The sequence below is a fragment of the Hyla sarda genome, chromosome 13 (genome assembly GCF_029499605.1).
Source record: "Hyla sarda isolate aHylSar1 chromosome 13, aHylSar1.hap1, whole genome shotgun sequence".
Classification (NCBI taxonomy): Eukaryota; Metazoa; Chordata; class Amphibia; order Anura; family Hylidae; genus Hyla; species Hyla sarda.
The window spans coordinates 22277048-22291054 of record NC_079201.1 but is presented as its reverse complement, the minus strand read 5'-3'; the positions used below and the strand labels follow the sequence as shown (position 1 = coordinate 22291054).

At 42.7% G+C, this 14007-nt stretch overlaps 1 protein-coding gene across 12 annotated transcripts in view; it reads right to left on the bottom strand.

The window, feature by feature from the left end:
- Nucleotides 1–14007, bottom strand: part of SDK2 (sidekick cell adhesion molecule 2) — a 727771-nt gene that overhangs the window by 56392 nt on the left and 657372 nt on the right. For all 12 annotated transcript variants that reach the window (XM_056550647.1, XM_056550649.1, XM_056550648.1 and 9 more), the window contains 4 exons: nt 13667–13814; nt 10822–10962; nt 8104–8285; nt 7679–7794 (listed from right to left, as the gene is read on the bottom strand). In XM_056550647.1, coding sequence (XP_056406622.1) covers nt 7679–7794; nt 8104–8285; nt 10822–10962; nt 13667–13814 — 587 coding nt within the window. The remainder of the gene's footprint in view (nt 1–7678; nt 7795–8103; nt 8286–10821; nt 10963–13666; nt 13815–14007) is intronic.

Sequence of the window (14007 nt, the reverse complement as noted above, 5' to 3'; positions counted from 1 at the left end):
TACCATGTATCAGACTATAATGCAGCCATATTTAGCTCACAGATGATTGTCCGGGCTGGATAGATTTGTAGCAAACCCTCAGCTGTGAGAAGTATCAGGCTGTGCCCTATACATACTTTATGGTGAGAATTCTAACCCTGTTCACACTGATTATTTTGTTGTTGTTGTTGCTGAAATAAGCGTTGGGTTACTGATTTGTGACTAAAACGACAAGTATAGCGCCATTTGAATGAAAACCGGACTAAACCCAGGGCTAAAGTCCTGCAGGAACGCATGGGAACAGAGTTCCTGCACTTTTTATGCAGCAGTAACACTGTTCCTATTAGGACCAGCTCTTGAGTGGAAATCTTGGGTGAGTTCCCAGCCCTTTTTTTCCCCCTGTGACTCGACCCTGGCTAAATCTAATGTAAATCTTCTATGGATCCGCTGCACACCCATGTCTAATTATAAAAGGGGCTATCTATGGCCTTACCTAAAATTGTATTGCTTCATAGAGCTGATCGCCAAGGTGCCAGGAGTAAACCCCTTCCATCTAATATTGAAAGCCTATCAGTTTTGTAAGGCTCGATATCCAATTTGAGCGTGTCATAAAAACATAGCCTTAGGCCAGTACAGGTATCAGTCTTTGGATGTAAAGTAGAAAGTGTGGTATCCCGGTACAGCACCTGGTCCTGTCCCTTTGTCTAAAGTCCCCTCAGCCAGAGCCCCTCCATGTCAATAGGGCTCCCCTGTATGTCTAACCCCTAGTCGCCTCATATAAATGGTATTTAATATATAATATATTTAATATGTTATATAGGAATACCTCTGTATAGGACCTTAGAGGTCACGTGCCTTTAATTAAATTGTACTATGGTTTAAGGACCTTTAGGTCATGTGATACCCAGAGTTCACTGGGTCAGGATTTACAGGTCTGCTGACCAATGCGCTTTGTCCCACCCCCTTAATATATAAGGGGCTGCAGCCACTAAATTCTCTCTCTTAGTTCCTTCCGGACTATCAAGCAAGCCCTAAAGTCCAGCAGCCACAAAGCCGTGAGTTACTCCAAGCTCAACCCTACAAATTCTGTGTGACTACTAGAAACTCAAATATCCTAAAAATAGTAGCACAGTGGCTAGCACCAAAGCTCATTGATCCCAGAGTCCCAGCAAACCTGTGAGGAACCCTTACCGCGGTTCTCTCTCGGAAAGACTGTTATGTTCCATGCCGTTGCATAAAATATGCAGTAAAGTTACTTCAAGTTTACTTCATGAAATCGGCTGTGGACATTCCGTTATTTCTCCCTGACGTTTGTGGGACGGTTGGTGGTAGGATTATTACATTGAGGAAACCTCACCCTGGCGTTACGACAATTGAGGGTTAATACCAATATACCCTACACTATCACCGCAACACCCCAGACACAATTACCCTCCCGGGTACCACAAAAGCTCCTATTCAGGGTGAAGGATTACTATATAAAGTATGAACTACGTACAGCAAATACAGTGGCACTCACCAAATCGTTGCGTAAATGGAACGTTGTGTGATCAAGCAGGGTAGCAGCAAAACAGCTGTCACTGGACCAGCGAGCTCCCTGGAGTTCACTTTTTAAATTGCCATTAAATAAAGCTTTTTAGGAATTTACGCAACTATTTGGTGAGTGCCACTGTATTTTCTTTACATAGTTTAGTCTTCTTGCCTTATGTGCAGTTCATATCTGGTTTGTATAAGACTCATGAGTAGTATGGAGGCTGAGCTATATTGTTACTCCGCAGTTTTAAGCTGCACATGGGAAATATCTCCTGAAATGTGGAATAATAATTGCTGAAAACGCAATTGTAAGCACCACCTATTGCGACGCTTTCTTTTCCCTGACATATTATTCCAGTATACTTGAAGCTGAATACAACTGAAGGTACTAGTGCCACCTTCTATGTCACTGCTTGTGATAAAGTTATGTTAGAAAGGTGCAAAACTTTTCATTATACAGTGATCAAATGGTCACTGTTTGTTGACAAACTTTGCAAGCAAATGTTAGAAATATATCTAACATAGAAACATAAAATGTGCAGGCAGATAAGAACCATTTGGCCCATCTAGTCTGCCCAATAGCATTGGAGAAAAATGCTTCTTTCTCTTTTTACCAATCCTTTTCACCTCCCCCTCTTTAATCTTTCATTCAGAAAAAAAAGACTAACTGAAGGACCAGGTTACATGCTGCTCATACAAGCCTATGGAAAGGGAGTGATTGAAGAGAGACAAACAGAAACCGAGACTGCAAAGAGAGGACACAAGCTTACTGTGAACATCTTACTCCATTGCTTGAGTCAAGGCTTAGACTGATCAGTACTGCTCTATATCCTCCATGCTGTTGTTGCTTATAAGGTTATGTTATTGACATGTATAACTCCCTACCCAAATTAGAGATCAAGCCTGCAGAGGGGAAAAAAAAAATCTATATACAACTTATATAATGGCAAGAAAAAGTGTTACTCCTCATAAATTGCGTATGTTCACATCGGACAAAAATTCTGCAGATTTGTTATGGAGTGGCTGCAGTTTTATTCCCTATTGAAGTAAAAGGGGTACTACGGAAGATAAAAAAATGTTTTCTAATAAACTGGTGCCAGAAAGTTATACAGATTTGTAATTTTCTTCTATTTAGAAATCTTAAATGGGTTCTCCACCATAATGTGTTTTTAGTACGTACCTGGCAGACAGTAATGGACATGCTTAGGTAGGATCTGCGCTTGTCTTGGGGCTAAATGGCTATGTTGTGAGATTACCATAACACTGTGCCTAACTTTTTGTGAACTGGTATTTCCTGTTTGAGTTTTTCTTCTTTGCCTACAAATCCCATAATTCCATTTTCCTCCCTCCCACACATCAGCCACCCCACCCATTGAAACATAAATGAGCTGCATCCATTCAAAAGACCTGTGGTTTTCAATCAGGGTGCCTACAGCTGTTGCATTAGTTACAGATTGATCTCTTTCCCACCAAGCGATCGCTCCACCCATTGAAGCAGACAGGCTTCCTGTCATCAGCTGACTAGTGATGTCAGGTCTCAGCCACATTGCAACCTGGGAAAAATCTGAGACAACAGTCATTTTGTATGCTGTTAAAAATAAATATTGGGGTGAAGATCACAGAAGAATTGTGAGAAAACCATCACACACAGGTATAGACACTAAATTATGAACTATACTAACTTTACAGGCCCTGTACCATAGTCAAAAAAAATCCTGGAATACCCCTTTACACCTTCCAGTACCTATCTGCTGCTGTATGCTCTGGAGGAAGTTGTGTAGTTCTTTGCAGTCTTACCAGTGCTCTCTGCTGACACCTCTGTCCATGTCAGGAACTGTACAGAGCAGGCACAAATCCCCATAGTATACCTATCCTGCTCAGGACAGTTCCTGACATGGACAGAGGTGTCAGCAGAGAGCTCTGTGGTCAGACAGAAAAGTGCTACACAACTTCCTCTGAAGCATACAGCAGCTGATAAGTACTGTAAGGATTAAGATTTCTAAATAGAGGTCATTTACAAATCTGTCTTTCTGATTTAAAGGGGTTATCCAGGAAAAAAACATTTTTTATATATATCAACTGGCTCCAGAAAGTTAAACAGATTTGTAAATTACTTCTATTAAAAAAATCTTAATCCTTTCAGTACTTATGAGCTTCTGAAGTTAAGGTTGTTCTTTTCTGTCTAAATCCTCTCTGATGACACGTGTCTCTGGAAACGCCCAGTTTAGAAGCAAATCCCCATAGCAAACCTCTTCTAAACTGGGCGTTTCCCGAGACACGTGTCATCAGAGAGCACTTAGACAGAAAAGAACAACTTTAACTTCAGAAGCTCATAAGTACTGAAAGGATTAAGATTTTTTTAATAGAAGTAATTTTCAAATCTGTTTAACTTTCTGGAGTCAGTTGATTTATATAAAAAAGTTTTTTCCTGGAATACCCCTTTAAGTTTTTTTTTTCTTCTGGAGTACCCCAACAAATCTGCAACATTTGCAGCAGATCCAGTATTGCCGTTATAGACGCTGATCGTTGTTGGGAAACTTATCGGATCTGCCGATTATCCTCCACCCCTCATCTGCAGGTTCATTTACATAAACGATGAAGCATTTGTCCATACCTCCTTTATCCCCCAATCGCCCCTTCTGATCCCTTAATGGCATACAAACAGCACCGAGTTATTTGCTTGTTATCTCCTGATTTACGAGTCGCATAAAGCGATGGAACTGCCAGGACTGAACAGGCCAAGAGCAGCTAATTAGACGCTGATTCTAGAATGGAATTTCCTAATCAGAAATACTAATTACAATTTAATATGGATGTTAAATATCTTCATCGCCATCGAGTCCTCGGCCAATTACAAGCAGAGCCTGCATTGTACAGGATTCATGTAAATGAGTTTAATTAATGTAAATGCTGATTAATTGCAATGGGAAGTAATCAAGGGGCCATTAGGCCATCCCGGCCCTCCCTGTATTGAATAACAATAATTCTTTTGTTAGATGAATATAGAAATTAATTGGCATCAAAAAGTAAGTGGAGTTTAGGGAAGTCACCGCATCTGTCACAGCAGCGAGAGCAGCCTGCAAAAACAAACCCTGCGTGGTGTAGGGGATGGAGCCAGCCTTATATGTATAGAGCGGTGGTCTCCAAACTGCAAAACTACAACTCCCAGCATGCCCGGACAGCCAACGGCTGTCCGGGCATGCTGGGAGTTGTAGTTTTGCACCATCTGGGGGTCCACAGTTTGGAGACCACTGGTATGAAGAGACAGTCTCGTACAGACAGGTGTGTGCTGAAATTCCTGGGTTATGTGCATTGAATAGGAACATATCTCGTAGACATTGCAATTAAATATTTGCTTCCAAAAGAGATGATGTGTAGCATAATTAGAGATGGGAGTCCTTCATATGGCTAGATGTTACATGCTTGAATGCCTGGAGTCCCTGGACCGCGCTCTGTAGTTCTGTTCCTCCAGGACTGTATGATATCCTGAATATGGTGCAAGAGTATGGCCATTGCTTTGCTTAAAGGGGTACTTTGGTGGAAAACTTTTTTTTTATTTTTTTTTTTATCAACTGGTGTCAGAAAGTTAAACAGATTTGTAAATTACTTCTATTCAAAAATCTTAATCTTTCCAGTACTTATAAGCTGCTGAATACTACAGAGGAAATTCTTTTCTTTTTGGAACACAGAGCTCTCTGCTGACATCACGAGCACAGTGCTCTCTGCTGACACCTCTGTCCATTTTAAGAATTGTCCCAGAGTAGGAGAAAATTCCCATAGCAAACATATGCTGCTCTGGACAGTTACTAAAATGGACAGAGATGTCAGCAGAGAGCACTGTGGTCATGATGTCAGAAGAGAGCACTGTGTTCCAAAAAGAAAATAATTTCCTCTGTAGTATTCATTAGCTAATAAGTACTGGAAGGATTAAGATTTTTTTTAATAGAAGTAATTTACATATCTGTTTAACTTTCTTGCACCAGTTTTCCACCAGAGTACCCCTTTAAATGGGCACTGTCAGATCCAAAAACCGTTTTTTTTATGTGTTGCTTCTGATGAAAATTAAAGACCTTTTGTAATACTGTTGTTTGAAATTGTTCTATATTTAATAAAGATAACAGCCTCTGAAAATCCCACCACTAGGGATACTATACTTATACATACTAATTGGGACACTAGCCAGTCCTGCAGCAGCATCAGGCTTGTCCAAGAGTCATGGACAAGAGATTACTCATGGACAAGGCTGCATGAGTAGACACACCAATCACCTCTCACCACAACAAGTAAGGACACGCCCCCTTCCACCACACACCAATCACCTTCCACCACAAGGGAGGTTCATGCCCCCTTTCCCTGAGAGCATTTCTAACACAGTGAGCTAATGAAAAGAGGGATTTTTATAATAAATATACAGATAATAGAGGCATAAAAATTTATGTACATGGTCAGGATTAGGTACTGACTAGAGATGAGCGAACTTACTGTAAATTCGATTTGTCACGAACTTCTCGGCTCGGCAGTTGATTACTTATCCTGCATAAATGAGTTCAGCTTTCAGGTGCTCCGGTGGGCTGGAAAAGGTGGATACAGTCCTAGGAAAGAGTCTCCTAGGACTGTATCCACCTTTTCCAGCCCACCGGAGCACCGGAAAGCTGAACTAATTTATGCAGGAAAAGGCATCAACTGCCGAGCCGAGAAGTTCGCTCATCTCTAGTACTGACCAACATATTATTTTGTGGGATCTGACAGGTATGCTTAAGATCGGTACTACCCACTGCTGTCCTCTAATGTGGCGAGGGGGCCATCAGCCCAAGCGTACCGTCAATTCTGCAACCCCGCAGTAATTCTGGAGTTTTTAGTTTCACAGTCTTCTAATGGGGTATCCCAGTTCTCTACTAGTGCCTCTACTAGTCAATTAAACCATCCCAGGCCACCCCAACCATTGGTCGCAGGAGCATAGAAGTCTACCAATAAAAATACGACAGAAGCTGATGAATGGATCCCATGGGGGTTCCATAGATATTTCTAGTAATGCAGATAAATATCAATTACATTTCTAAGTATTGATAGACCCAGCAGAGTGCAAAATGTAGTAATAGCCGTGTATGGTGCAGCTAACGCTGTGTGACAAGCTCAATAATAGAAGCCTTTAGAATCCACATTTCAGATATACGTGAATAATGAGCCGCTGATGGAAAGGCGTTCAGCATTATCCCATTTGGATTGACAAGCTGCCTGAACGTGTTACTGTACTCAGTGTTGTACAATTTATCTGTGGTATGTACAGTCTGTAGAAAAGTGACAGCACTCTGTATAACATCGCAGAACAGAGGATAAGATCTACAGACCAGACATTTACTGTACAATGCGGGAGGAGAAAATGCTTAATATACAAACTATACAGCAGATACATGGGATGGGGACAGTGTATAGAAGACAGGGGGGTCGCATGGAGTATTTGGTTGAATAAGCAGTAATTTATTCTGGAGTTTTGCCATAAAGCATTGTGGCCTAAAGGATTAAGATTTTTTAATAGAAGTGATTTAGAAATCTGTTTAACTTTCTGGCACCTGTTCATTTAAAAAAAAAAAAAAAAAGTTTTCCACCGGAGTACCCCTTTACAGGGGTACTCCGGCGCTAAGACATCTTATCCCCTATCCTTTGGATAGGGGATAAGATGTCTTAGTGCCGAAGTACCCCTTTAAAGGGGTACTCCGGTGGAAAACTTTATTTTTAATTAAAAGATGCCTGATCGCGGGGGTCCCACCGCTGGGGACCCCTGTGATCTTCCACGCCGCACCCTGCTAGAATCAGCCCCCGGAGCGTGCTCGCTCCGGGTCTGATTACTGGCAATCACGGGGATGGAGCATAATGACTTCACGGCTCCGCCCCATGTGACGTCACCCTCCGCCCCCTCAATGCAAGCCTATGGAAGGGGCGTGACAGCTGTCACGCCCCCTTCCATAGGCTTGCATTGAGGGGGCGGAGCGTGATGTCACACGGGGGCGGAGCCGTGAATTCACTATGCTCCATCCCCATGATCGCCAGTAATCAGACCCGGAGCAAGCACGGATTTTGTGCCGGAGTACCCCTTTAAACATGCACAGTATACCTGCAGCACTGGATAAATAAAGCTGTTCTGGATAAATGTATATAGACACTTTACCTTGTACCCTTGGTTGATCCCATTGACAAACTGTGGACTTGGTGGGCTCCAGGTAAAGCGGATTGTGGTGGAATTAACAGCTTCTGCCTTTACATTTCCAGGAGCCACCGTTGGCACTATAATATAAACATATATCATTACTATACAAATACAAAGATCTTTATTACAATGTTTAGAGCTCTAGCCAAGGTAGTTAAGGGAAACACCAATCTTTTATGTTATATCATTTGTCCATAACATGGCAGATGTAACAGTACTCTGTACAGACAGTAAGAACATTCCAATCATAGATTCATGAATAATCAGAGAATAAAAATTCAGGTCTGAGGGCATTTCATTACAGTACGCCATACTTCTCATTCCCTACTTGCATAATATCATATTCCAGGATTCCTATGATGATCCTACAGTCCAGGCCATCTCACCTCCCTGCAGAGTCCACTCTGTCACTTTCGGGCTGAACACCCCCAGTCCAGCATTATTAAAAGCAGCAACCTCAATCTCGTAATTGGTCCAGATAATAAGGTCGTCCAGGAGCAGACTGCTGATGTCGGGGTTGGAGAGGTTTCTATACTGGTATTCTACAGGCAAACCGGAGAGACAGTATCTGCAAGGAGAGACAATACAACCCTATTATATATGGGAAACTGTTCATGGTGGTTGTTTCCTCCCATATATTGTTTTCTATTTTTGAGTTAGGTTCCATATATCTCACTAAGCCAGTCCATTTCCTTACTTCAGGCTATCATTTGCCTGAGACGGGGGACATGGCTGGTCTTCTGGGACTAGTAGATAACATTTCTTTATATCTTTTTTTTATTTTAATTCAAAGAAAAAGGCAAAATAACATAATTCTGTAAATATAGAAGGAAGTGCACTTTCTATGTCTAGTGATTTTTTTTAAACTACTTTTTTAAATAAATTTTTTTCTCTGACTCAGAATCGACTTTTAAATGACATTTATCAGTCCTTTAAGATGTCCTGCGCCTCGGTGTTTACATGTGTTGTGTTGTGTCTACATCTGATTAATTCCTTCTGTGTTTCACAATAATCCTCTCCGGCGCTCATCACTTGCAGCGTCTCTCGCAATAATCTTCACACCTCTCTTCTCGTTAGCCTCTCGCTTTCCCGTTCTCTCGCTGACCTCACTAAACCTGCCTCATAACACCTCTTCATTCCTCTGATACTAACCCCCCCCCCACTAATCCTTACTTCCCCATCACTGTACCCCGCTCTCTATAATACCCTTCATGTCACCAGATTTATTGCTCTTCTCCTGCTATTCCTGTCTTCTGTACTAACGCTATGTTTGTGATGCTCGCTAATACCTATTTTTACTCGGCTCAACGTCTAGGAGAGAAGAAAGAGTTGACTTGAAAGTGTGACATTATACATATTAATCAGGATAGAATTAGTGTCGGGATTTAGTGTGATTTTACTTCAAGGTTGAGGATACATTGAGCAGCTAATATTGTACTTTCCTGTATCAAAATCCAGGTATAATCTGTAAGGAGGTCACGTCATCCCAGTGATAGCAGGGAGGCTACCTGCTTTCTCCCCGCTGACCCTAAAGCAATTGTGCGCCCTTTATAGTGAATACAACACTGCCTCCTGTATTCTGGAATCTAAAAGGAAAACAGAAGGCGCTCCATGTGCGGGATCGGCAGGTCAGGCCCATAGGGAGGGGGGAAAAGATCTATCCTACGCCGCTTACCAGAGTTGGTTATGTGCACACACACAACAATGGGAAGCGCCTGAAAGTGTAAATATCATCATCCGCAGCCCTCCTTGACAACGATAAGTAGGCAGATGGACCGTAAGAGTAGGAGCTATCGGCGCTAGATGGAGGAGCAAGGAGGAGTAGCAGAATAAAATCAAGGCAGGTTTATTGGATGCAACGCGTTTCGCTGCGCATGCGCAGCGAAACGCGTTGCATCCAATAAACCTGCCTTGATTTCATGCTGCTACTCCTCTTGGCTCCTTCATCCAGCGCCGATAGCTCCTACTCTTACGGTCCATCTGCCTACTTATCGTTCTGTATTCTGGAAGGAGTCAAGACGACTGCGTGATCAAAGAGGGGCAGTGATGCCCAACAATTGTGGGGGCTCATGAGGACTAGTTACGACAGATAATGTTATTCTAGTTAAACTTATTATTGATTCCTAACATGACAATCTTCCATATAATCTATAGATGCGATAGTTAGGATATGGCTTTGATGGTAGTGAAAGACTCTAAAATAAACAAAACAATGTAGGCTACAATACAGTTCTTCTGACTTTAAGAAGGGGATCCAAGGCTATGTAAAATGAACCCCTGCTAAACAAGGCTATATGCAGGTCAACCTGGGCTAAATTGGTTTTGGTCCCCTCCAGCTGCTCGAATAGAATCAGACTCAGTTTTAGGGTTCTGGCCCTTTATACATGCCGATCATCAGCTGAATGAGTGTTCATAGGAATCGACGTGTAAAAGGGCCAGTGATCAGCTGTCAATCAAGAAAATGCTCATTGGATGGCTAACTGGACCTTTTGTGTGACCAATAAATTCATTATCGAGCAAACATCGCTCTGTGTAAACAGAGGATGACAATGTTGACGTTTCCAGCTGCAAGAATGTGCTCTATTGTGTTGCAGTTGTCTAGGAATTAATTTTTTTTGATACAGCACCACTCTAGTCCTTAGTCTGTATCTAGTATTGCCCTTCATTCCAATTCCAACCCAAGTGAATATGGCTGTGCTGCATCACCATAGACATCTCATGGGCGCTGCGGTTTCTGGAAGAATGTTCTGAAGTAGGGATACAGTACCCCTAAGCCCCTTCTCCCCCTCCCCCCACACCAAGGTCATTTCTCAAGTCCAATAGATAGCTTTTCTTGTCCCTTTGGAGGAGACACTGGTTTGGTAACACACTTTTAACACATAACAACACATTTTTCTTTCTTCTAGAAGAGAGCTACTTTGCATACTTTTTCCCATTGAGCTCTGAATGACAATAACTCTCCATATGCCAATTGGGTCTCTTCAATGAGAAGCTGTACGCCTCATTCTAACCCTGCCCAAACCCTTTAAGAGACTGTGAAATAGACAAGGAGTTGCCAGTGATGTTTCTATTAGACTTCCATCTTTGATTGGCTGAACACCCACCTGATGACATATCCCTTTAAGACTCCGTTCTGATGACTCTCTGGCGGTGGCTGCCATTGGACCAGGATAGATTGGTTGGTGCGCCCGTTAGCTAGGATATGCTGAGGAGGGGAACTGGGAGGCTCTTCAGGAAGTGTCACACTGAGGAAAAAAGACCAGACTGCTCAGGATCAGACCCACAAAACCTGTATTATTACACTGACATAGAGAGTACAGTGATACCAGCCGCATAGCATTGTACAGCAAATCTATCAATTCCCTTATCTCACTGGTACTTTGACGAAGAACAAAGTATAAAGCGAAACTCTACATTATGGTAATGAAAAGTTTACCAGGGGTATTTATCAAACTTGGCTGAGCTATAGCAACCACATGAAGCTGAGCTCATTTCGACAGGGATGCTCCTCTGAGATAAGCGATGTTTCTTCTCGCCGCTAGAGAAAGTACTAAGAGATCAGTGCAGGCACTGACTGAGAAAATAGATTATTTATATTATTTAGCAGCTCTGCTCCTCTTAATAGACTGGCAAAACCTAAAAAACTGATTTTTTTTCAGGAAGCAATCTGCAATGTTAATATGTTTATACCTCCAGAATGTAATTTCATTTTTAGGTAGCTAACAGCCTCCAACCAGGCTCGAATATAAATTCTATAACTTCAATAGACTAGAAATGCATAGTACATATCCAGAATGTTGGTGGTTATGATCACTCACATCTCAGACAGGAAAGACAACTTCAGGGGCCAGGGCCAGAAAGTGAAGTAGGCCACCCCCTAGGGTGGCATTACAGGTGCAAAATAATGGACAAACTACACAAGAATGCTAGGGACTGGTGGTGGTGTCAGACAAGGCTGTTAAAGGGGTACTCCACCCGTAGACATCTTATCCCCTATCCAAAGGATAGGGGATATGATGTCTGATCGCGGGGGTCCCACCGCTGGGGACCCCCGCAATATAGCATGCGGCACCCACCTGTTCATGCTCCGGAAGCGCTGGAGGGTCTGGGTCCCGACCATGGGAACTTAAGTTCACGACTCCGCCCCCGTGTGACTTCACGCCCCCTCCCCTCAATGCAAGTCTATGGGAGGGAGTATGACGGCCATCACGCCCCCTCCCATAGACTTGCATTGAGTGGGCGGGGTGTGACGTCACAGGGGGGCGGAGTGGTGACGTCATCAACTTCCGTTCCTGTGGTCGGGACCCAGACCCTCCAGCGCTTCCGGAGCATGAACAGGTGGGTGCCGAATGCTATATTGCGGGGGGTCCTCAGCGGCGGGACCCCCGCGATCAGACATCTTATCCCCTATCCTTTGGATAGGGGATAAGATGTCTAGGGGTGGAGTACCCCTTTAAATACCCATCCAACAATTATCATAGTGAATTTGGGACTGGGGTCTTCCCTTGGGCATCTAGAGAGCTTGACTAAATTGTTGACAGCAGCAGACATTCCATTTGTGCTCAGTAGATTGGAGGGTCCACTGCTACCTTAAAAGCGGCATGCTACTGTCTATAAGATGGCACATGAGGAACTGTTATACCTGGGGTGATATACAGACACATGCTCCATGATCAGTTATTGGATGGCAAGGGGCCCATATACTGTCTGCATCTGTCCCTCAGGGATCTATTTACAAAGTCCCTGCCCATAGACACAACATAATTACAAAAATCTAACCGCCCCCATCCACTGCCAAGCTATCACAATTTTTTGTCTATGACACTGTGGGCTCCCATTTGGAAAAAGATGGATCAGCCAACTGGATACATTAGTTGAGAGAGTCCATGATTTCCACCCCTCTATTGGGTAAATTAAAGAGGTAACCACAAGAGTAAAAATTTTCCCTTAGCAACTGGATAGGGGATAACTGACTGATTTGTTGGGGTCCAATCACTGGGTCCCCCTCTGATCCTATAATGGAGGTCTTGTCCCCCCCAAATTAATGGAGCGCCAGTGCTTCATTAATGGGGCTTCCGAACATTGCTAAGTTCAGGACAATAGACTTTCAATCTTAAGATCATTGGGGCTCCATCAACTGGATCAGCTAGTTATGCCCTATCCTGTATATAGGGGATCATTTTTAATTTACCAATGTCTATATCTGGCAAGTGTGAGTATATGTCTATATGAATTAGGGAAAATAGGTACAGATGGTTTTAAGGTGAATGCATTTTTATACTTTGCTGTAAAATATACTGTTACTATAAAAACAATGGGAAATAAATATCACAGGGAGGTCACATCATTAAAAAAAATAAAAGACTTTCAGTTTATGTATAAGAAATGGTATATATAATCTGCTTCCTCAGCACAGCCTGGGGCCAGATGAGGGGTTAAGGGTTTGCAGAACCTACATAGATACATGATGTTGGGAAGGTGGTAATATATGCGTCTCTTGACTCCCTGAATCACAAGCTCAAGAATTTCAGTGCAGCTGCGGAAAAAAAAAATCCCACATAATCCACTGGGTGAGAACTTCACAGTTATTGAATCTTTTACTTATCATAAAAGCAGGAAAAAACCCCAAAACAATCGTCTCACAAGTGCCTGCTATCCATCAGAAAAGCCAGATCTTTCACAAATTCTGTTTAACACCTGTATCGGCAGCCGCTGATTATGTCTAACAATGTCTCCCCCTGTGAAATGGGCCCCTGGATACTCATGAAAATAAGAAGAAATACCTTAGTTTACCTCTACGGCAAAATAATGGAGGCACCAAATGATGTTTCTCATTCGGAGGACTGAGCCTTCTGGGTAATTACTAGACATTCATATCCAGTGGACAAAACCTAAGTTTTGGGCAGAGATACTGACCACATCACGCCGTGCTCCATTCTGTATTCTTACCGTTGTGTCTCTTTGCTAAACTGTCCTTTGCCGACGTCATTCATGGCACAAAGACGGAATTGGTAGGAGCGGGCTGGGGTGAGGTTCCTTACAACCAGGGAGGTATAGTCAGGATCCATGTTGGAAAATAGAATGGACCATGGGGCATCTGTGAAAGAGAAAAGTTCAACAATCTTATCAAAAGTATAAAAGAATAAAAATGTAAATAACATTTTCCTTATGGCCCATTTTAGAAAAACAATACTTCTTATCTGGTAAGGAAAGGTGAGCCTATGCAATCCTTTAGTGTTGGTGCTCTGAGATGGCCATTGTTGTTGTGGTGCGCTGTCTCTGTCCTCAGG